The sequence below is a fragment of the Plecotus auritus genome, assembly GCF_963455305.1.
Source record: "Plecotus auritus genome assembly, chromosome: 6".
NCBI lineage: Eukaryota > Metazoa > Chordata > Mammalia > Chiroptera > Vespertilionidae > Plecotus > Plecotus auritus.
This window is the reverse complement of record NC_137773.1, coordinates 112,079,432-112,104,436: the sequence shown is the minus strand read 5'-3', so window position 1 is coordinate 112,104,436 and position 25,005 is coordinate 112,079,432. Positions and strand designations below refer to the sequence as shown.

General features: G+C 48.8%; 1 protein-coding gene across 6 annotated transcripts; it reads left to right on the top strand.

Moving 5' to 3' along the window:
- Positions 1–331: 331 nt before the first annotated feature.
- On the top strand, positions 332–25,005 carry MYOZ2 (myozenin 2). 6 transcript variants are annotated; one of them, XM_080674204.1, is made up of 7 exons: positions 365–498; positions 1,005–1,090; positions 10,711–10,880; positions 14,074–14,203; positions 17,226–17,409; positions 21,973–22,158; positions 23,672–24,106. In XM_080674204.1, the coding sequence occupies exons 2-6, from the start codon at positions 1,015–1,017 to the stop codon at positions 22,139–22,141; spliced, it is 729 nt and encodes a 242-aa protein (XP_080530330.1). In that variant the 5' UTR covers positions 365–498; positions 1,005–1,014; the 3' UTR covers positions 22,142–22,158; positions 23,672–24,106. The 6 variants fall into 6 exon arrangements, with proteins under 6 accessions (XP_080530331.1, XP_080530328.1, XP_080530332.1 ...); XM_080674203.1 differs by having other exon boundaries at positions 382–498; positions 1,005–1,120; XM_080674202.1 differs by lacking the exon at positions 21,973–22,158 and having other exon boundaries at positions 355–498; positions 23,672–24,101.

Here is a 25,005-nt window from a genome sequence, read left to right as displayed (position 1 = left end):
CTCAACCACTGAGCCACACCAGCCGAGCGCTTGCCTTCTTCCTGAAGTTCCACGGATATGACTGCCCACACTTCCATTTTAATTGTTGATAACCTGCCATTCTGTTCTAATCTGTGTGTGCCTCGCCATCGCAACTAAGATGCAGCATGAGCCCTTCAGTGTAAAGCCTGCACCATCCCTTTGGCTACTGTCTCCTTCAACAGAAGGCGTCCCAGAGCCCTTCTGTGTGTCCCTTCCTGCACCGCCTCACCCCCCAGATCACAATGCAGAACCCTAATCTCCCGCTCCTCTCCTGCCAGGAAGCTCTGAGTGGCTGAAGTGTCCGAGCTATATATAGCCACTGATGTCAGCGGATGCCAGGCTCTTCAACAAGGCGCAGTCCCCGGCGGAGCGGAGCGAGGACCATGCCATCGCGGGCTCAGGGGTAGACCGTAGGCCCAGGAGCACCCCTACCCTGCCACGGGGCCGTCCTGCTGGGAAGCACGGGCCGAGGGCAAGGTGAGTGCATGCTTCCTGAGTGAGTTCTTCCTCAGTTGTCACGGGCTCAGGACTGTGACTCACAAATGAGCATTCTTTGCCCTAAAGGACAGCTGTCGATGCCAATTTTAAACCGTCCCCACGAAGCGTGCCGGCTTGATCTGCGTCCTTGCCTCACTCTGCAGTCTGCGGCCGAGAGGGGCTGGGATGCTGGGGAGTGGGGCCAGCAGGGACTCAGGGACAATGAACATGAGCCAGGAGAGTGGGAGGGGAGGGGCAGCTCTCTCACTGTCCCCACCGCCTGGGGGTCCTTGTGCAGAGACAAGACCTACCGAGCCCAGCATCCCCTCTGCTCACCGTGACGCTGCCGTCCAGGGCGACAGGCTCTGGCCCCGGCAGGGGAGGCGCAGGCAAGCCTTCAGCCAGAGCGTGGCGAATGCCTCCTAAGGAACAAAGATGCTCTCTAAAAGGATGACACACCGTCCCCAGGGAGCGCCTCGGCTGCTTCAACACGTTTGTTTCCACAGGGAACAGGCGATGCTGTCGCACAGCTCCATGGTGAGGCAGAGGAAGCAGCAGGCCTCGGCCATCATGAAGGAAGTCCACAGACACGGTACCCTGCGGCCCGTGTGGAGTGGACATAGTAAGGGACACGGTACCCTGCGGCTCGTGTGGAGTGGACATAGTAAGGGACACGGTGCCCTGCGGCCCGTGTGGAGTGGACATAGTAAGGGACACGGTGCCCTGCGGCCCGTGTGAAGTGGACATAGTAAGGGACACGGTACCCTGCGGCCCGTGTGGAGTGGACATAGTAAGGGACACGGTACCCTGAGCCCCGTGTGGAGTGGACATAGTAAGGGACACGGTGCCCTGAGCCCCGTGTGGAGTGGACATAGTAAGGGACATAGTACCCTAAGCCCCGTGTGGTATGGACATAGTAAGGGACATGGTGCCCTGAGCCCCATGTGGAGTGGACATAGTAAGGGACATGGTGCCCTGAGCCCTGTGTGGAGTGGACATAGTAAGGGACACGGTACCCTGAGCCCCGTGTGGAGTGGACATAGTAAGGGACATGGTGCCCTGAGCCCCGTGTGGAGTGGACATAGTAAGGGACACGGTACCCTGAGCCCCGTGTGGAGTGTACATAGTAAGGGACACGGTACCCTGAGCCCCGTGTGGTATGGACATAGTAAGGGACATGGTGCCCTGAGCCCCGTGTGGCACGGACATAGTAAGGGACACGGTACCCTAAGCCCCGTGTGGTATGGACGTAGCTCAGCACTAAGGGGGACCCCCTGGCGTGTGTACTAGCCTCTGGCCAACCGTGCGTTCCCGGGGCAGCGGGCGCGGGGTGGAGCAGCCTTGTCACTAAGCCTTTTGTAGTCATCTTCTCATCTGGAAGCTATTTTCAGATGAACAGCTGCTCGGCAGGAATGAGGCCAGCTGACAGCTGATGTGCGTTCTGCGGGGCCTGCCCCTGTGAGCAGCAACTAGCGCTCCACTCTTCCTTCCTTCTGGGCAGGCCTCCCATTTGTCTCAATGTTCATCCCCCATGGCAAACCTTGATTTACTCTCCCTTCGGGCCCACAAATCATTCAAAATAGGCTCTATCGTCCCTTCCTTAAAAAACAACAACAGAAGATGGGAAGTGGGAATTCATAGTCATTGTCACTCTCTATAACCCTGAAACCTGTCATCATCTTGAGTAACTAACTTAGCGAGAACTTTGTATTGGAAATCTTTTATTCACGATTCCTGGGAAAAGACGAAGCTCTTGTCATCTCAGCGCCCATGATGCAAACCATTCTCAAGAGAAGTGAGGGGCGAGGTGCCGACCCACTCCCTTCCGTCCGTTAAGTTCTAACAGGGGACTCCAGAGGCCAGGCTCCTCCCCTGCACTCTGATTGTTGTAAAGAAATCCGGCTTTGCATGGGCAAAGGGTGGCATCGAGGTTACGGAGAGAAAGCAGAGTGCCAGGTCCCTTCAGGGCTGATCTGAGCCATTCCCGACAGACCTGTGGTTTCTGCCCAAGGCTCCGTGGTTCCGGCCAGGACAGGAGCCTAACCTTCCCCGGAATGACCCTGCGACCCAGCCTGTGGTCTGGGGGCAGGGCAGGGAGCAGTGTGGTCACCCGCCTTCCCTGAGGGAGCGGAGAGGACCAGGGGAGCCGGTGTCTGATGCTCCTGACAGCGCAGGCAGGATCGGGTGCTGTGGCTGATTCTTTCCTGGTTCCGGAGAGACGAAGTTGGCACACGGACCCAGCTCTGTGCCCATCGTCCACGATGTTGAACCAGCTTGGGAGAAAGTGAGGAGGATTCGGACTCAGTTTCCAGAACTGAAACCGACCCAGAGTCCCCAGATACACGTGCAGGCTTTCTCCGGTGTACTTCCTGCTTCAGGGAGTTTACACGACATGGTTTTCACCGTTTTCCTGATCAATGCAGCAAAAATCAGATGGCCACTCGAGTTTGAGACGAAATTGTTTACCTTAAAACTAGACCTGAGCTACGTGATCATTTTCTCGTTCATCATAATCGCATGTCAGTGGACCCATTTCATGAATCCCAGTTTCAATCATATGTGGGCCCTACTCTGTCAGTCCAGACATAGACATACAAGGATAAGAATATCTTATCTTTATAGCATAACTTTGGTGTTTATAAAAGATTTAAAAAGTACAATTCTATCTCAAGGGGGGAAACCCTCAACACCACTGTCTCAGCCCCAGGGGATGCGGGTCCCCGGAAGCCCCCCTCCGGGTCACGGGGAGTCCCACCCCATAGTGGGGTCACATGCTCTGCCCTAGTCTGGGGCTCCCGGGTGCCAGCTAGCAGGGATCGCCACGTTGCCCTGAGTCTCGCACACAGAGCAGCTCTGTGCATAGGAGCAGCTTCAGCCACCCCTCTGGCTCCCGCGGGTGTCTCCTGGGGACGGCTGTCTGCATGCAGCTTGGTCTCAGGGACCTGGAGATCAGGGGGTGTCATTGTTTAAGGAAGCAGCATGGAGGCCCGAATGGCAGAGGACCCGTTCTGGGCACGGTCCTCCAGACTTCCAAACACCCGGAGCCGGGTGACTTAAGACAAAGCACGCGACTGTTTCCTACTAATTACAAGGCTGATCCAGTCACACGGACTGGCCCGACCTGCATAAAAATGAGAGGAGAACGCCCTCCAAGTCCTCCCCGCTGTGCCTCGGCTCTCTTTGTAGTATTACATCATGTTTTTTTTTTTATCCCTTTCAACAATCACTGAGCCTGCAGGAGAATGGAAGGCGATCACTGGGCCACTCAAAGAGCCCCTTCTAAGCATGAGGTGGAGGTTCGGTCCAGTTCTTGTTGTGGGGGAGACCTAGCAGGTGTGCCTTTGAGATCAAACAGTAGAAAAAGATGAAGCGAAAAAAACAAGAGTTTTACATCTGAGTCTTCACCCTCTTGAAGGAGAAATAACCTCAAAGAACTACTGAGGAGTGCTCTCCACATAGACCCACCACGAGAAATGGACAGACCCGAGTAAGTGCCGCTGCTAACCGCACACCAGTTGTCTCCTTGTGGGCCCACTGTGCTTGGTGTCAAACTACATCCAGAAGCGAAGACACTGCATGTGCAGCGGATAACTAACAAGGAGTGTCCCGGCCCAGGTACCGCTATGTCGGGTCGCCGCCAGCATCACCAGCAGCGAGCTCACGGAGCAGCCGCCAGCACCAGCAGCAGTGAGCCCACGGAGCAGCCGCCCCTCGTTATGTTGAGATACAAAGTCCCTGTTTGCACAGAAGTATCAGAGCCACGTTGCTACCATCCAAGTGCAGCTCTCAGACTCACAGCTCCGCAAAGGGCCTCCCAGTGTGGGCGCACGAGTTAGCCGTGGCCTGTTCTGCAGCGATCACCACCTTCCCCTGTCAGCACCTCAGCTGGGACTTGAAGAATGAGGACAGAGAGGGAGGAAGGGGGGAGCAGAGGTCGCTGACAGAGAGACAAGGGGGGACGGGGTGGATGGAGAGGCGCAGAGCACCCCTGGCTGTTGTCCGGAAGTAGCAGGGACTGGAAGTAAAACAGCCACGAGAGGTGGGGGCCCATGTCCCTGATCATAGGCACAGACATTGCCGACAGTTTAGGAACTTCAGAAGCAGGGGGACCCCACCTCTGAGGCTGTTCTGCCGCCTCCAGTTCCCTCACCTGGGCTCTGCGAAGGCTTATTGGTGTTTCTTTTCTCTTGGTATGTTTTTGGTTTTGTTTTTCTCCCCTCGCAACCTGTGAACCACTTTCCCAGCACATGGGAGAGGACTGGGCAGACTGCTGTGATTCCAGGAAAAGGGCTTAGTTCGTGCAAGCGGGGGGCCCAGGTCCACATGGGGTGCTGCGGTCAATAGGGTCCCAGGAGCCCTGGGGTCCAGACCACACATCAGAGTCCTCATCCGAAAATGAGGAGGCTGGGCATGCTGACACATTGAATTCTCAGTCCCTGTCGCTGTTTACGGAGCTGTGTGACGCAGCAAACATCGTGTTTGGAATTTCTCCACCAATAACCAAGGAGATGCCAATATTGACACGGACTGCGGGGCTCTCTGAAACGCATGGAGCATAGCATCTTGAATTTTAGATGAAAGATTATGTGAAGACCCTTTTCCTTTCCTGTCTAAGCAGATCTTACGCTGTAGTTGATCAAGTCATCATTATTAAAACAAGGACAGCAGGAAGGCCTTCAAGACTACAGATCAGAAAGTCCAGGGCAGAAAAATAACCTAATGCCTGAGTGTACAAGTCTGTGAGTTTTCTTTGGTTTAAAGTTTCTCATAACTCCCCAAAAAAGATGTTTTATTTTGAAAAGCAGTGTAGTTTCTGGCAAGTGTTTAATTGAAGCCACACTCTTCCTTCACTGGTGTCTTTGTTGCCCATGTTATTAACAGCAGCTCTAAATGATTCTGTTTGTGGAATGCAATCTGTGTCATTTAATACATTGGTAATCTCATTTCTTCAATGTTTATAGATTTACACAGCCATTAGGAGACAATATTTTTTATTAACATTTTTGAGAACTTTAAAGTCTGAGAACTCAAATCAAGGCAAAGAGATATAAAATAGGAAAATCAAAAAGTATCACGTGTATTTCAGTATCAACTTTTTAGTATAGAGAAAATTATTAGTAAACTTTTAATCAATTGTAGGCATTATACACAATCACAGTCTGCACTATTATCTTTTACTAGAGGCCCGGTGCACAAAATTCGTGCATGGGGGGCGTGTGTCCCTCAGCCCAGCCTGCACCCTCTCCAATCTGGGACCCCTCGAGGGAAGTCCAACTGCCTGTTTAGGCCCGGTCCTACTGGCCTAATGGGCTGTCGGACATCCCTCTCATAATCCAGGACTACTGGCTCCCAAATGCTCACCTGCCTGCCTTCCTGATTGCCCCTATCAGCTTCTGCCTGCCAGCCTGATCACCCCCTAACCACTCCCCTGCCAGCCTGATTGATGCCTAACTGCCCTCCCCTTCAGGCCTGGTCCCTCCCAACTGCCCTCCCCTGCTGGCCATCTTGTGGCGGTCATCTTGTGCCCACATGGGGGCAGCCATCTTGAGTGTTGAAGTGACAGTCAATTTGCGTATTACTCTTTTATTAGATAGGATAGAGGCCTGGTGCACAGGTGGGGGCTGGCTGGTTTGCCCTGAAGGGTGTCCTGGATCAGGGTGGGGGTTCCCTTGGGGCATGGGGCAGCCTGGGCGAGGGGCCTGTGGTGGTTTGCAGGCCGGCCATGTCCCCTGGCGACCCAAGTGGAAGCCCTGGTATCTGGGATTTATTTATCTTCTATAATTAAAACTTTGTAACCTTGAGCAGAGGCCAGGGCCGGCAAGGAAGCTTGGCTTCCTTCATTTCCAGGGGCAACCCAAGCCTCCTGCTCTCTCCAGCTCCATGGTGGCTGCCTTTTTTTGTTGGGATTTATTTATCTTCTATAATTGAAACTTTGTAGCCTTGAGCGGAGGCCAGGGCCGGCCAGAACGGGCGGGAAGCTTGGCTTCCTCCATTGCCGGGGAAACCCAAGCCTCCTGCTTGCTCCATGGCCGCAGCCATCTTGGTTGGGTTAATTTGCATACTTGCTCTTGATTGGTTGGTGGGCGTGGCTTGTGGGCATAGCGGAGGTATGGTCAATTTGCATGTTTCTCTTTTATTAGTGTAGATATGACACACTGTACTGTTTAACAATGTATATTTCCTGGGGTCATATGCAATCCACATGGGCCACCCGCAGGCAGTCCTGTCGGGGGCAGAGAAAGCCTCATGGCCTCAGCCAGGCTCCTCAGTGAGTCCCAGGCCCACCTGCAGCCGGGCATTCCGGTGGCTCCCCTCAGAGGGGTGCCCCCTCCACCAGAAGTGCAGCTGCCAGGCATCATGGGAAACATCTGTAAAAAGATACTTTTTCTCTTACTCCCATTATTTGTAAGTGGGTACCTTTACAAAGTATGAGTGGAATTCACTTACCTATCTTAAATTTGTCACTTTGGCAGGATCACAATTTCAAATTTAAAACACAGCACTTCTTGGGCACACATAAATTGCTGTTAACTTAATTTCAGGGTATTAATCTATGAAACTAATATGGAAAAAAAAAAAAGAATGTTTCCTTTTGGAGGAATTTAAGCCCAGTGTCTACTCAGAAGACTACACATTGAAGTAAAGTTTGAAAAAGGAACTGATCACATTTCCAATGATGACTCATATTCTCCCAATGAAATGTGATTTTCCTTTTGGTTCCCAGTATTCAGAGCAGTGTGGCTCCACAGTATGAAATTTTTATGTAAGATTTTAAATCTTAATTTAACTACAAGAAGATTGTACATTTGAAGACATTACAAGAAAGAGTATTGGTAACAATTATTTAATATTTCTAGTAGATTAAAAATTGTGGATTTTTTGGTGGAAATTAATTTGATTATGGTCAAGACCCTAAAGTTATATGTTGATATCTAACCATTCATAATTACATAGTTATTCAAAGATAATCCCTGATTTGCTTGAAAGAATAGTAAACTATAATAAATGAAGTCCCATCAAATGATTAAAGAATAAACAGAGAATTCTGCATCAGGGTCAATGACATCAGTAGGAAAGTACGCCAGCAATATTATTTTCATTAGATGACCTAATGCCACAAAGACAACCTTCTAATCCATCGGGTCAAGGATGTGTATCCTGAATACGTTGTATCATTTATCAGGCATCCAGCTCACACAGGCGGCTAAGACCCTGCAGGAGTGTGCAGCAAAGGGCAGGGAACAGCTGAAGTGGACGCCCTGTGCCCAGCTGGCAGCCTTCTTCACGCTGAGCGTTTAGGCAGCAAGAGTCCATACATTAGACTCTCCACTCGCAGGTGGTCTGGGACCTGCTGGAGACATCAGAGATTTAAGGATTTAAGTGTTGGAAGGGAAGGGAGGGGAAGAAAACCTTGGGGAACTTACTTTATGTCTTTTGTTGTTTGTTTATGCAAAATACGTTGACTTATGCCTGTGGTTAGGAGTATGCTAGTAACTAACTACTGGTTCTCTTTTTTGCGGCGGAGTGGGGGGGGGGGAGGTGCCTTGGTTTGCAGAGTTTGCTAATTTCTGTGGTATAAGTACTCCCTCCGTGGGCAATTTCAGTACCATCAGGGTCATTGCAGGCCGACTTGAGAGAGATGTGCAGTAACAGGACCTTGTATAGTTTCCACCAAACAGATCAGGCAGAGAAATACCTCAAGGGCACACTAACAACAAAAAGGAGTATAAGATGTAGAAAGTGATCCTTTTGAGTCTTTATAGCTTTGTTTTTAATTTGATTTATCTAGTGATTAACTTTATGTAACTTAATTGTAACAATGGCTGTGCTCTCGGAGTTTCTCTGCTGGCTTGCGCGTTCCTGAGAGCTGACCCGTGGCTCGGGTGAGTGCGCCTTCGCCCACTGGCTCCTTTCACACAGCTGCACACATCAGTCATCCGTGTCTTTTCGTGGCTGGATGGCTCTTCATTAAACTTTTATTTTGAGATAACTATAGTTTCATGTGCAAACGCAAGAAATAATTCAGACCTACCCCCTGGACCTTGTCCCAGCCTCCCCCAATGATAACACCTCGTAAACGAGAGTGCGACACCACAGCCAGGAACCTGACCCTGAGGTGGTCAAGACTCCTGCCGGTCACTACTCCGCTCGCTCGCCGTGTGTGTGTGTGTGTGTGTGTGTGTGTGTGTGTGTGTGTGTGTGAATTTTTTCTTTTCTTTTTCTCCCCTCCCCTCCCCTGCCCTCCCCTCCCCTTTCTTTTTCAAGAGTAAGATGTGAATGGGATCTTGCAGCATAGACCTCTGGGGCTGGCCTCTTCACTCTGTGTAGCTCTCTGGCAATATACCCAGGTGTTGCATGTCCCAATAGCATGTCCCTTTTTATTGCTGCCTGTCATGGTATGGATGGGCTAATGTTTTTAACCATTTATCTATTGAAGTACATCTAGGTTCTTTCTGTTTGTTTGTTTTTAAGAACAAAGCTGGTGTGAACGTTTGTATACAGGTTTTTGAAACGTGAGTTTCATTTCACTGGGGTAAATGCCCTGAAATTTTGGTAAGTCTGTGTTGGGTTTTAAACAGAACCCACTCCGTTACTTTCCAAAGTGGCTGTGCCATTATCCATCCAGCAGCGGAGGGCGAGGGATAGTTTCCTGGGCCCTCCCAGCAGGAGGTGCGGCACTAGTCCCCACTCCAGCCCTCGGAGGCCTGGGCGGGGACATCTCCCTGTGGGTTTACCTTTGATGAGCTTTTCATGTGCTGATGGCACCTGCCTATGTCTTCAGGTGAGTTGTCTCCTTTCTCTTGCCCACGCTCTCCATGCTCTAATTGGATGGTTTGCCTTTGTACAGGTGAGTTTGGAGAGTTCATTTTATTCTAGCCTACTGTCCAATCCACAGACAACATATGTGTTTATGCAAATATTGTTTCCTACATTGTAGCTTGTTTTCTTTTTCATCCTTTAACAGAATCCTTCTCAGAATAAAAGTCTATAATTTTGATAAAGTCCCATTTCTCAGTTTTTTCTTTGGTGGACTGTGCTTTGGTGCCAACTCTAACAACACTTTGCCCAGCCCTAGAGCCCAAAGGCATGGTCATGTGGTTTTTCTATAGCAGGCTGTACAGTCGATGGTGGATTATAGGGATTGGTAGCTGAATATTGAACCGGTCTCACATCTGTGGCATAAACCCCACTGGCTCGTGTAGAATTATGACCACATGATGTGGAATTCTACTTGCCAATACTTTGTGAAGGACCTTTGCTTCCGCTGGCCTGACGGACATTGGTCTGTGGCGTTCTGTGTGTTCTCTTTGTTAGGTTTGGGTGTCAGAGTTGTGCTAGCTTAACAATGAATTGGGAAGTGTTCCCTGGCCTCTTACTTTCAGACAGAGAGTTCTCCAGTGAAGCCTTTTAGCTCTGAAGGCCTTGGGATTGGTGCTTTGGGGCTAGTGCCTTGGGGCTGGGGCCTTGGGATTGGTGCTTTGGGGCTAGTGCCTTGGGGCTGGGGCCTTGGGATTGGTGCTTTGGGGCTGGGGCCTTGGGATTGGTGCTTTGGGGCTGGGGCCTTGGGATTGGTGCTTTGGGGCTGGGGCCTTGGGGCTGGGGCTTTGGGATTGGGGCCTTGCAGCTGGGGCCTTGGGGCTGGGTGCTTCAGGGCTGGGGTCTTGGGGTTGGGGTCTTGGGGTTGGGGCCTTGGGGCTGGATACCTCAGGGCTGGGCACAGAATGAATAGTGTTTTGACAGAGACAGGAAAATGGGGTGGCATGGGTGGAAGGGTTGGTACTCCAGTAGGAGGGACAGCTCAGACTGATCCCTAGAACAGTGGGGAGCAACACGGAGCTCATTAGGAGGACTCCAAGCAGTGCTGCTGAAACACTAAGTGTGGAGAGACAGCATTCTACCACTAGCAATGACAGCTCACATCCATCCCTTTCTCCGTGCCAAGTGCCATGCGAAAGACTTCGTCTGTAGCACTTCATTCAATCCTCCTCTCAGCCCCATGTGGTGGGTCTGATGAGCCCCCCTTTAGAGATGAGGGCATGAGGGTTAGGAAATTCAGTGCCCTGTCTATGACTGCGTGGTTGGCATGGAGTGAAGCCCAGGTAGCCGGGTGGTCTGAGGAGAGCCTGCATCCAGGCCCCAGGCCTGCAGATGGTGGCGACAATGACGGAGTTTAGGAAGGCACCTAAAATGCATGTGAGTATCGTTTTCCAGACGCGGGCGGCATGGACCTGGGCAAGAAGGTGAGCATGCCGCGGGACATCATGCTGGAGGAGCTGTCCCACCTGGCCAACCGCGGCGCCCGGCTGTTCAAGATGCGCCAGCGACGCTCTGACAAGTACACGTTCGAAAATTTCCAGTATGAATCGAGAGCACAGATAAATGTACGTATCGCTTGATCGTGGGGCGTGTACACAAAGGGGCGCCGTTTCTCCATGCGTGCGGATTACCCGGTTCCCAAACAAGCGTTCTCCACATGTTCTTCCTCTGACCTGGTGAGATGCTTTTCTCCATGACGGCGAGTAGTCCCGGGGATAACGAGGAAATGCTGTGTGTGGCTGAGTGTTGGGTTCAGCAGGGACATGGTGAGCCTGTGGATGTGGCACTGAAGCCGGCCTGTCCTGCCAGGAGCAGGGGAGGTTGGCGGTCTTATCAGGCTGGTGGGTGTGGGTGGGACACTCCCGGGCACACAGTGCTCCATGGAGCAGGGGGAGGAGCCAGGAGCTGCAGACACACAGGGTCTCCAAGCACTGACTGTGAGTCGTGTAGGGAGGGCTGTGGCTCTTAACCACAGAGCCAGCGAGGGCAAAACTCCTTGGAAAAAAGCTTTCCTAAATTAGAAGCTAGTAAACAATAAAATAAGACCCAAAGCAGGGAGGCATGGAACAGACTGACACACCTCGATGTGGGATTGGGGGGACCAGAAGAGATAAACCAAAGAACTTAAATACTTACTAGAGGCCCAGTGCACAAATTCCTGCACAGGTGAGGTCTAGCTGGCCCAGCCCCAATTGGGGCAGATCAGGGCTGGGCCTGTCAGGAGGAGGAGATGGCAGGAGGTTGGCCGGCTGGCTGGCCCAGCCCTGATAGGTTGATCAGGGCTGGGCCAGCTGGGGGAAGGGGCCCCGGGTGATTGGCCAGTGGGACCCACCCCCGATTGGGGTTGGGTTGCCGATTGGGGGTGGGGCTGGCCATGGGGAGGGGCTGTGGGCAGTGGTCTGGCTGAGCCCACCCCTAAATAGGGTGGGGGTGCCAATCAGGGCCAGTGGCCTGGGGGAGGGGCCATGGGTGGTTGGACGGCCAGCCCTGTCCCTAATCGGGTCGGGGGGGGGGGGGCAATCTGGGGTGGGGCCAGGCAGGAGGAGGGGCTGCAGGAGGTTGGCTGGTCAGCCCTGCTCCCTATTGGAGTGGGGGTGTGATCAGGATTGGGGCTTTGGGGCTGGGGCCTTGGGGCTGGGTGCTTCAGGGCTGGGGCCTTGGGGCTGGGTGCTTTGGGCTGGGGCCTTGGGATTGGCTGCAGGAGGTTGGCCACCCAGCCCTGCCCCCTATTGGGGTGGGGGTGAGATCAGGGGCAGGCCGGCCGGGGGGTGAGGGGAGGCAGTGTTTGGCCGGCAGGCCCCGCTCTTGATTGGGGTGGGAGAGTCTGATCAGGGGCAGGCCGGCAAGGGAGAGGGGCCGTGAGGTTGGCCAGCTGGCCCCACACCCTGATCAGGCTGGTTCGCTGGCCACAGTGGGCATCATAGCGACCAGTCATTACGGTCATTATGGCCGTTATGGTTGCTGGCTTTATATATATATAGATATGCATAGCCATGGACACGGGCCATAGGGTGGGGAAGACGTGGGGGGGGGGGGGGTAGGGGTTGGGAGGGAGAGGGAAAAGGGGGGAGGAAATGGGAGATATTTATAATACTATCAACAACAAAAAATATATTTAAAAATGAAAAACAAATAATGCTAGTAAACAAACATACTCCCTGGTGCTCAATGCCATTTGCTCAAATATTATCATTTTAAAAATAGAAAATAAATAGAAAATGTAGGTGCAGTTTGCGCTTCCTCTGCTGTTCAGGAACTGGCCAAGGGGAGCCACACAAACCTCCTCTGACATGAACAGCAACCACGGGAGATGTGCATCCTCCACAAGAGCTGCAGACCCGGGGCTTGTACACAAGCCAGTCTCGATGCTCCGGCTCCGCGTCACACACAGAAAGGCAGAGAGGGAGACGGCGAAGGAGATGGGCCTTCCAGGGAAACACAGCAGGAGCGTGGTTTGTGGCGATAATAATTACCTTCGATAAATCACCGCAAAACGGCCCCTTTCACAGTTAAAACTACCTGTGCCTTTAGTAGCGAGGGACTTTGTGAACCCCTCGCATCTTAAATAATGTTGGGGAAGGGGAACGTGTACCATTAAAAGTAATTCTGAAATAACACCAAGCTAAATATACTGGATTCTGAATATGTGTTCATTTATTTGCTCAAAAAATAACTTTTACTATGTATTTGGCACACATTATAGAACACCTCAGGTGAGGCCCTTAATTTATGGCCTTTCATTATGATAAATATTTGGATTTTAGGACAAAACAGTCTTTTATCCTCGTATTTCTATAAAGGTAAAAAAGTATTAAAATGTAAAACAGTACTTTACTACATCACCTTATAAATAAATATAGAGATAAACAAGCATTAAAATATTTTCTGCTTATGTCATACCAAAAAAAAGTCATTACCAAATTTTTCTTTCTAAATTTAAAAGATAATTTAACTTTATACTCTTCTTATATAGATTGGCCTTTTTAAAAACACACATATTTCCCATATGTAAGTAAACATGCTTTATTATAGAGAGAAGGTCTAGCCATACTTCTGAGGACATAACCAATTACAATTCTATTTTCTCTGTTAAAATGCAAATTGGCTATTTTTAAAGTGCTTTATTATTGCCATAAAATAAATCCTGCATTATAATAATAAACAAAATTCACCTAAAACTTAAAAGAAAAACATCTGTTAAGCATTTTATTTTCTAGATATCCCAAATTCTTCCTTCTACAAATTTATTCAACTTAAAGGACAATTTCTTTTTGTTACACATGACTATTGTTCAATTATCAGATTAAATTTCAAGATAAGACATATTAAAGAATCTAACTAAATCCCAACTATAAATAGTATAGCAATGTGACAATGACTAAGCACAGTGTTTGACCAGGATACTCTGTGTTAGATTAGTAAAGACTTAAGAACTAATCATATTCACCTCATAGGGAGGTGGTGACTATAAATGAAATGACTGATACACAGCACCTGGCACAGTGAGGCTCAGAAAATGGTTATGAGGTGGACTGTCATCATAAGACAGACCTTGGAGTAACTTCAGTCAAAGCTCAACCAAGACCATGCAAAGCTCAGCCAATGACCATGTCAACTATCGATGCCCCATGAAACAATGGTTTAGCACCATTGTAGCTAAACCCTAAATGTGTGGAGGAGGCCAGCACAAGAGACATTTTCTGTTGGCCTGTCTGATATTTTTGATTTTTCAGCCGAGTTTGCTTTTGACCAATACAGCACAACCTGGCCATGCAGAATGGGAAACTGGACGGAAGCCTATCAGAAGGGGGGTCACAGCAAGCCCCGTTCACTCCTCCCAACACCCCGGATCCGAGGAGCCCCCCGAATCCAGAAAACATTGCACCAGGTAACTTGGCGCCTTACAAATAAAACAATAGTCACTGTGCATTTAAATGTGTGGCTCAGGTCACGTGGATCCTTCCTTAGTATATGGTATCAGAGTGGGACTGCTGGTCTCATTATGGTCAAAATGGGCAAAGGCAGGTTTACATGTGTGGGTACATGAAACAAAGAGTTTATCTTTGTATTCTTATTTATTAATTACTAGAGGCCCAATGCACGAAAATTCGTGCAAGAGTAGGCCTTCCTTCCCCCGGCTGCCGACAACGGCTTCCCTCCAGCACCCAAGACCTGGGCTTCCCTCCTCTGGCCACGCACAGGCACCCAGGACCCAGGCTGGCTTCCCTCTGGCCCTGGCTTCATCAGGAAGGACATCCGGAATGATATCCGGAAGACATCTGGTCTAATTAGCATATTACCCTTTTATTATTATAGAGTGTATTTTCCATATGAACAACTGTAGACCTATTTTTATAGACTCACCCCACATCTATGTGTGGGTAAGTCTGAGGTCAATGTAAAGACAGGGACCTAAGGAGTCCTGCAAAGCACTGACATGGCCTCCTGTCTTTCAGATGGCTCACTGTATTTGCTGGCAACCAGCTGTTATGTTAAAAATTAAGTCATCTGTAATTATATTGACGTTCTTTTTGTATAAAACTATATAGCCTGTGGAGTGCTATGATATACATTTGTCTTCCTTAATTTCACAATAACTCCATGACATTTTTACTACAATCTGCACTTTAGAAATTAAGAAACGGAGGTTGCGAATGGCTATGTGTCAATAGTGACTGATGAAGCATTACATCTGGGTCTGGTTCCAGATTTACAGTCACAGGGTCATTATGTCCATGGGTGAAGACAAACCGGGGAAAACACACAGAAATTAAGCACTTGTGTTGAGTAGTGGGATTTTAAGAAAGTATAAAATTTTAAAATGTCTGGTCTCCACATGCCTGACCTCTGATCAACTGTAGGAGGAACAGGAAATAAGATGTGGGAGGAACAGGAAATAAGATGTGGGGCAGTGACAATGGAGCGCTGAATCCTACACCAAGGACAGCCAGGAGAGGCGAGTCTGTCCCCAGTGGCCACAGAGAGGTCATCTCATGCCCAGGCCTCTGCAGGGCCTGGCGGGTGAGGAGGGCAAGGGGGGCCCCAGGAGCACAGGGAAGGGGAGGAGGCATGGGAACCAGCTTCCAGGCAGAGCCTGGGTCTGGAGCACAGATGTGAGGACCGTGCCAGGAGGTGAGGCTGCACAGGGGGATGAGGACAGGTGTGCCATGCTGAGTGGCTGGGATTTTTGTCCTGGGAAGTGAGTGACACAGTCAGGTTTTCCGGTCGTAGGTCACGGGGGCAGCAGTGTGGAGGGTGCCCAGGAGGCGTGGGGAGCCAAGAGTGAGCGTGAAGGCTGCTGGGAAAGGCCAGGCAGCAGAGGGGCAGGGCCTGACCAGGGCAGGCATGAGGGAAATGCGGAGGACGGAGGGCATTTTCTAGAGCCGAGTTTCCCCATGTTCTCTCTGCAGATCCCTGGCATGAGATGCGTAACTGCAGCCAGATCTCTGCAGGGAAAAGCCCTCGACATTTGGGTCCCTACTGACGTTTGAATTTGTGCCGAGGTGATTCGGAAACAATCTGTGAGCCGCTCTATTAGAAATCCTTCAGGAGCGCAGCTGGCAACACTCAGCGACCTGCGGGACCGAGGCGGCTGGGAATACTGCTGTCCTGGGCATCTGAGGGTAGAGGGATGCTGTGTGCTGAGAGAGTGGTTCTTTCGAAACCTTTCCACACGGAAAAGCAGCAGGGTGTGTTAGAAAGGCCCAGGGTCCCAGCGGGCTGGGAAGTTTACCAGGGAGCAGTCGCTTGGACCAATGCAGGGGGTGCTGGAACGGAAGGGCCCCAAGACCAACATCACAACTTGGAGCAATCGATAGGTATGAGCCCGATAGAGCCAGGAGGGAGATGAAATGTTCTGGCAGAAAGGTTGGTAGGAATGAAGAGCTCCGAGGGACACCAGTAGTTGAGTGGCAAGCCGAGAGAAGACGCCCACAGAAAGGGGCTTCTCTTGGCGGCTGGGAGCAGTCAGAGAGGATGCAACTACTGTACCGAAGGGCTACCCCGCGGTGGCCGATCTGCGTAAAGAGAGGGCAGGCAGCTTGACGAGGAGACGGCGGTGTTAGCGACCGGAAAGAGCGTGGGGACCAAAAGCAGGAGGCTGCAGTGGGAGGTGTATGTGCAGGGCCCTGGGAGACCTGGGAAGGTTTGGGAGCAGGGCCCCAGGAGGTCTGGGTGCAGGGCTTGGGTCTGGGTGAGGGCCTGGTGGGGAGGAGAGACCTGCGTGAAGGACATGGCAGGTAGTGTGGTTGTGCACAGAGGGTGCAGGGCTCTGCCATGAGGACTTGGAGCGGGTCACTCAGCGCATGTACAAGCAGCGTAGTCTATGCAAGCTAAATGGCACTCACAGAGGTGGTCTACACTTGCGAGAGGAGCGGGCGAGGAGGTGAGACCCGCCGCAGAGAGTCAGGAACAACGTCCACATGGGACTGGGAAGACCAGGCCCACCAAGGGGGTGCAGACACAGGCCTCCCCCACGTTGAAGCCTGAACAGCTGTCAGCACTTGAAGAGACAAGCCCCTGCATTACTCCCGTCAGCCAGGACCAGGGACACTGTCTCCACTGCTGCTTCCTGAGAGTCCAGGCCACAGCTGACACTTGATGGATATTTTCAAATCAATTCACAAATGGTGATAGTGAGAGCCCGGTACAAATGACGGGCGGGGGCCCGATTTTAAAAATCAAAGGAGTAGTTACGCTGGACAAATACACACTGAGGTAGGGGTTCCTTAGAAAATCCCTTCTAAGGGGCATAGCCTGTCTACCGCGTTGAGACTGCTCATTTCTGAGAAGTCAGGAAAGGGACTTTCTTCATCAGTGACTCTGCGTGACCGCTGCAGGGAGCAATGTCAGGAGGCGCTTCCCATCGCACAGGATCTGTGTTCACTCCTGCTTGCTATGTTTCCCCGAAGGATATTCCGGGCCCCTGAAGGAGATCCCTCCCGAAAGATTCAACACCACAGCCGTCCCCCGGTCCTACCAGTCGCCATGGGAGCAGGCGGTCAGCAGCCACCCAGAGCTCCTTGAGGCGCTGTACCCGAAGCTGCTCACGCCCGAAGGCAAGACAGAGCTGCCGGATTACCGGAGCTTCAACAGGTAATCCCGTCACGCGGGTGACCTGGGGTGTGTGCTGCCAGGCTCGGTGCCCTGCAGGGCCTGGAAAATCTTCTGCTACAAAATCCCAAAGCCTAGGTGTGCTGGGAGGAGGGTCCAGGTATTCCAACCTTCTATTGGGACTCTGAAGGCTATACCATTGAAATAAAGGTGAATGAGGGCTATGTCAACACTTGAGTTATTACCATAGAAAGAAGGTGTGTGTTTTTTTGTTGTTTTTTTCCAATATATTTGTATTGATTTTGGAGAGGAAGGGAGAGGGAGAGATAAATAGAAACATCAATGATGGGAAAGAATCATTGCTTGGCTGCCTCCTGCACTGCCCCTACTGGGGATCCAGCCCGCAACCTGGGCATGTGCCCTTGATTTGAGTTGAACCCGGGACCCTCATGAAAATAAATGCTTGTGCCCATCAACACAGTCCTGGATTAGATAATGGTCACCTCCTTTAAATCAAACTGCCTGCCACCGACAAAGATGACACCACCGACAGACTCAAAAGATCTTTACAATGTTTATGCAAGATGCTCACCAGTCAGTTCAAAATTACCAGGCATGACCAAATGATTAAAAATGAAGAGAAAAACAATAAACAACAGAGACAGAAACACAAAAGATTGGAATATCTGACACTTAAAGTAATTGTGAGAAACATGTTCAAGAGATTACAAAAATGAAGAATTCCAGCCAATTGAGAATGATTTCCAAAAAGTGTCAAATGGAAATTCTACAAAAACAAAAATACTGGCACAGCAACTGAAACTAAGAAGTCAAAGTGCTAAGTCACTGGATCCATATAAAATCTGCAGGAAATACAGAAGACAGAGAAATGCTAACATTTACCGAGAGAGAGAATGTAACCAGTACAGTTCGGTCTGTGGGACACACAACCCAGTGTCTTCAGTAATAAATTGTAGGGAAGGATGAGAGGGACATCTGTATCATAAAAACGATTTGAAAGAGAGAATTTTGAAAGACAGGCAAAACTAAACCACTGTACTTAGACACACACACTTGGGTTATTACCATAGAAAGAAGGTATTTGTTTTTGATTGTTGTTGTTGTTTTTAATATATTTGTATTGATTTCGGAAAGAAAGGGAGATGGGAGAGATAGAAACATCAATGATGAGAGAGAATCACTGATCTGCTGCCTCCTGCACGCCCCCCTCTGGGGATCCAGCCCACAACCTGGGCATATGCCCTTGAGTTGAGTTGAACCTGGGATGCTTCAGTCCACAGGCCAACGCTTTATCCTCTGAGCCAAACCAGCAAGGGCACCCTAGAAAGGTTTTAAAAAATATTTTGTAAGTTGATATTGTCATGAAAGTCAAAACACCGCCGACCCCTGGGCAGGCGAGGGCTGATTGGCAGGACACTCGATGCTCCTGTAGGGACTCAGGACGGGTGCTGGTGGCAAGGTGGTTCACTTTAGAATAAGCTTCTGTGCCTGTCTATGAGGTTTTTGTGCTCATGTTATATTCAGTGACAGAAATCTTTTTAAAAAGTAAATAAATAGATTTCTTGGCAGATTGAACATAGCGGGAAGGACTCACAGACTGAAGTCGACAGTGTGCAAACTGGAGCAGAGGAGACGATGGGTTCCCACTGCAGGGAAAGAGCAGAAGACACACTTGGCAATGAAAGTGCCAGCATATGAGTGTGATTAAAGGCTCGGGAGGGAATAAGAGATTAAGGCGGAAGTAATAGCTGAAGAATTCATGGCCCAGAAAATTTCAAAATTGACAAAACATATCAGGCCTCAGATTCAAGAAGTACTGTGCGACCCAGGCAACCACATGGTGGCAACCACGCAAAGGCACAGGGCTGCAAATCAGCAGAAAACCAAAGACAATGGGAACATCTTAAAGCTCGTGGGATCATGCCTTTAAAATTCTGAAATAAATGGTCAGCCTGTAAGTCTATATCCAGTAAAAATACTCTTGAAAGGTAAAAGTTAAAATAAAAACATACATGCATGTTTTCAGACAAAGAAGTTGTTTTAATAAACAAAAGGTATCCTATATAATAAAGAGGTAATATGCAAATAGACCCTCACACCCTCGCATCACAAGATGGCCGCCCCATGTCATCACAAGATGGCCACCACAAGATGGCTGCTCCCACATCATCACAAGATGGCCACCACAAGATGGCCACCCCATGTCATCAGAAGATGGCTGCCCCATGTTGTCACAAGATGGCCACCATAAGATGGCCGCCCCCATCATTGTCACAAGATGGCTGGCAGGGGAGGGCAGTTGGGGGTGATCAAGTCCTGCAGGGGAGGGCAGTTGGGGGTGACCAGGCCTGCAGGGGAGGGCAGTTGGGGGGACCAGGCCTGCAGGGGAGGGCAGTTGGGGGGGACCAGGCCTTCAGGGGAGTGGTTAGGTGTCAATCAGACCAGCAGGGGAGCGGTTAGGGGACTATCAGGCTGGCAGGCAGAGTGGTTAGGGGCAATCAGGCAGCCAGGCAGGTGAGTGGTTAGGAGCCAGCAGTCTCGGATTGTGAGAGGGATATTCGACTGCCGGGTTAGGCCCGATCCCAGCAGTCGGACATCCCCCAAGGGGTCCCAGATTGGAGAGGGTGCAGGCTGGGCTGAGGGATACTCCCCTCACCCAGTGCATGAATTTCGTGCACCGGGCCTCTAGTAAATATATAAAAGGAAAAATAAAACTGTCCTTATTCACAAATGACATGATTATGTCCCCAGGAAATTCAAAAGGAGCTCCAGGTTAGTAATTAGAATTAGTAAATTTAGTAAGATCACAGAGTACAAGATCAACATAAAAATTAATGACATTTTTATATACCAACAACAAATAACTAGAAGATAAATAATATTCATCAAGTTTTACCTTAGGATTTATATACTTCTTAAAATGTATCTTATACTTCAATAAATTTTTATTTTTAAAATTTCACATAGGCAAAAATAATCTCAATAGTTATGTGGGTCTTTAGAAATTGAATGTGATAAAAGCCATTCCTTTAATTAGTCCAGAACATATTCCAATCATTTAAAAAAGGTTAAAATAATTTCTAGGTACAAATTGGGTTAATATCTTTCCTGCAGTAGATTATTTAATGGGATTTATTTTACTAAACAACTCAAGGTTATGAGAAAATAATCTGACCAGAAATTTAGTTCCTCACACAACTATTATACTTTTTTAAAAAAATTATACAAAGCAGATTAGGAAACACTGCTTTTATTTATTTATTTATTTTTGTTGTTAATACTCACCTGAGGATATTTTTCCATTGATTTTTAAAAAGAATGGAAGGGATGGGGGGTGGGAGGGGGAGAGAGAGAGAGAGAGAGAGAGAGAGAGAGAGAGAGAGAGAGAGAGAGACTAGTCCAAATCTTTTAGTGAAAAATTTTGCTTCACTATCTTTGACTAAAACTTAAAACTACTTCCAGAGACCTTAAATATCCTACAAGTAGTCTTTAAATGTTTACCATCTCTGTGAATGGACTTTTTCACTTTGTGTGCCTAGAGCAATAAAAATTCAAGCAAACAGGATACAGCCTCAATGGTGCCAAAGAAAAGAAAAGGCTGCCTTTCAAACAGCAAGCTTCCACTGGGCCAGAGGTAGGAGGTGGAAGACCAGGGATGGAGCGGAAGGGAATGTTTTCATTTACAAGAGAAGAAAAGGACCCACAAAGTGGGAGGGAACAACAACACAGAACTGGACAAAAAGGGAAAAAGTAATACACTTAGTACCAAACCCAAATACTGGAGTTCAGTGGCTGAGGAACATTTCTTCTTTTATTTAATGCAGAAAAAATATAAATGAGTAAAACTTATATCTGGAATTCATAAACATAAGATTGACCAGATTCAGCCTAAATCTAGAAATGAAGTTCAGCATCTTGTATCCAGTGGAAACCATATATTCTTAAACTCCCAGGATGGACATGTGTAAGTTTGGCTACCTGTTGTCACAAAAACCAAACTCAGATGCCAGTGAAAAAGGAGAGAGGTTTATTTAAGTGCCAGTTACCTGAGGAGATGGGGAACTCTTGTCCAAAGCCCGTCTCAACATTGCAGTACAGGCAGAGGCTTTTATAAGGGAGAGGGAAAGAAGGATGAAGAAATCAAGTTTTCTACATTCAGATCAGCACAGTCCACTTTGATAAAGACCTTGACCTTGAAACTGGTCAAGTGATGGCCTAGTGTTTGTCATCCTGGTTCTACCTTATCCTGGTTTTACAGTTGAAGGTCAGCAATTCTCCTAGAGCTACGATGACTAAAGGTCAGAGTCTGTATCTTCTGAAGTTAGTTCCTAGGATTCTTATACAAACATGCTGTTTATCTACAAGCTGCATACTAGTCAGAGTCAGCATTTGCAGAGACAATGTCGAAAGAATGGTGGGTGGGTCACAATCCGGTTACATGTGCAGTCCATGCAGCTGTGTGGCCCCGGCTAGAAGGGCCATGCTTGCCATGAGGCTTTGCTGTCTCTGTTTTGATAGTCTTAATGTTGCTGTTGTTAATCCTCACCCAAGGATATTTTTTCATTGATTTTTTTTTCTTTTTAGAGAGAGTGGAAGGCAGGGAGGGAGGGAGAAAGAGTACATTGATGTGAGAGATCTACCTGTTGCCTACCACACACACCGACAGGGGCTGGGAACAAACCTGCAACCTAGGTACATACCCTTGACTGGAACTCGAACCCGAGACCCTTTGGTCTGCAGGCCGATGCTCTAACCACTGAGCAATGCCAGGTAGGGTGTTAGTCTTAACAATTATTAAGAAGGGCCCCCCATCCCGTTTTTATTTTGTACTGGACCCTACAAATTTCTTAACTGGTCCTGATGCTAGGCTCTGAACTTTACAAGTGTTTCATTTTACCAACTCTGTATTCAGGATATTCTCCCCTTAGGTTAACGACCATATTCCATGATGTATTGTTCTTTCCCTCATGTCTCACTCTACCCTGCTCTGTGTACTCATTGACGTTAATAATAATACAGCCTTTTCATCTACGAATTCCTCACATAGCAGGACAGATATCTTAAGCAATCACTTCTTTGTTGTATGAATAAATGAATGAGTCAACAAATGAACAAACTATTTCTATACAATGGTACATTTCTAAAATGATAAAATACTGTCTTGCACATCTTAGACATCCAAGAATAACAGGTTTTACTTAAGCACAGAATGAAATTTGAGTATTAAAGACTCTTCAATTCATTAAATTAAATGACCAAATGTGGGATATGACCAGATAGCGGCATCAGGAATGTGACATGAACATGGCTGGACATCAGTTAGACACAGCCCCAGTGGGTGGATGTTCCTACACACACTGCACTTAGAAAGTGACCTCAGGAGGCCCAACACTCCTTACGCGGCATCTCCTGAGGGTGTGGCACAGGCTAGTGACTGGAAAAGCAGGCCTCCAGGGGCCTGGGTTGAAGTCCCGGTTCTCCAACTTCATAGGTGGGGGCTTTGAGCAAGTCATGTGCTTGAGTGTGCCTCCGTGTCACCCAAGACATAGGCATGTTCACAGAACCAGCTCCTAAGGTTGTTGTGAGGATGTCAGGAGACAATCCCGTCAAGCCTTGGCACTGGGCATCGTGCGGGACTGGTTAGATGCAGACTCTCAGGACACGCCCTGGTGTGTCTCAATTAGCATCTGCACTCCAACAAGGGCCCACGGTGAGCAGCACTTCAAACAGTGGCTGGTGCATGGCACCCCGACCTGCCTTCATCGCTCTTTATCCTTCTGAGGTTTCATGATTGGAGAGCACGTGCATGATGATCCAGTTCCTGGTTAAATGCTAAGAGTAATGCCAGTCTAGGTCCCTCTCATGAGCCCTGGATGACTGACATGGACCATCAGTGCTGCAGGGACTGGCTAAGGAGCATGGGCTGGGATAGTTGCTGGGAAGTTAGAACTCACAGGCCACAAGACGCACACAGGTGGAGTGGAGATAGGGAGAAAACATCTTATGCAGGGAAATGTGAGCAAAGACCCAAAGGCAAGAAGTGATCGTGCCGATCTCCAGGTGCGGGGAATAGATTAGTTGAGTCCCAAATTAAGAGTACGTACAATAGGACTTTACACAAGTCCGTGGTCCCTGAATGGAAATGTTTATCTCAGAGGTCAAAAACTGAAAGGCATACTAAGAATACAGCAGAACACGCCCATAAAATTATGAATTAAGTTGTTTTTCTATGTTCCAGTAGATACATTTGGAAATTGATTTATTCTTTTTTCATTCCCCACAGAGTTGCCACCCCATTTGGAGGTTTTGAAAAAGCATCAAAAATGGTGAAATTCAAGGTCCCAGATTTTGAGCTACTACTTCTAACAGATTCCAGGTTCATGGCCTTTGCCAACCCTCTTTCTGGCAGACGGTCCTTCAACAGGACTCCTAAGGGATGGGTATCTGAGAACATCCCTATAGTGATCACCACCGAGGCCCCAGAGGGCCCTGCCGTCCCAGAGTCGGAAGACCTCTGAGCAGACAGCCGCGAGGCCTCAGGAACCTCTGCACACTAATGTCGCTTCTGTTATTCCACTTGCTGGCAAAGCCACTCACACTCTTCAGCAGCAGCAATAACTCAATCGTAACTTAGCAATGTTCCTTTTATGGCATTTAACTTCAACCTCGGAGCAAATACTAATAAACAACTCATAATCTTGTTTTAAACTTTTAGCTCACTTGTGTTTATTCCTCACTTTGTTTTTGCATGATCCAAACAATCCCGCCTTCGACTGGGGCAGCCCAGGATATCGAACAAAAGTTCTACCCTTTCTCCTTTCACATGAGCTAGTCCAAAATTAAGCTTTTCAAGTGCATCTAGAATCAACACGCAGTCAACATATTCAGACGCATTCTGTGCAGGATGTAAGGGGTGAGGGGGATGGAGGAGGCTGTGCAAACATCGCAATAGGAGAGGCTGGGCTGGGCCCTTCCTGGCGACCATGGACAGTAGCAGGTCTGGGTGGAGTCTTTGCATGAGACAGTCTGACCGTTTCTATAGGGCCTTGTCTCCTTCCGCATGCTCTGAATCACAAGGTAATTATTCCAGACATTCTCCAGAGTTCAACTGGGTTGTTATACCGGCTTAACATTCCACCAAGGAGACTGAGATAATGACTCAGGGAACGTCCTGCTACCTAGTTTTAAAGGCCAAGGTTACCTGCAATTCAAGTTACTCACACCCCAATGCTGTGTGCCGATGAGGTTCAAGTTTATGTGTACATTTTTAGGATTGTAAAAACACATACAACACACACTACTATACATCTAAGCAGATGTATATGCGAGAGGGAGAGAGAAATTTGAATTGGTATCTGTCTTTGATGAATCCTTAAATTCTGTTCAAATCCTTAAGCACTAGGGAGTATATGCTATAAAACAAACAACAGCAGGTCCAGCTGGCGTGGCTCAGTGGTTGAGCATCGACCTATGAACCAGGGGGTCAGGATTCAATTCGTGGTCAGGGCACATGCCTGGGTTGTGGGCTGGATCCCCAGTGTGGGGTGTGTAGGAGGCAGCTGATCCATGATTCTCTCTCGTCCTTGATATTTCTATCTCTCTCTCCCTTCTTCTCTG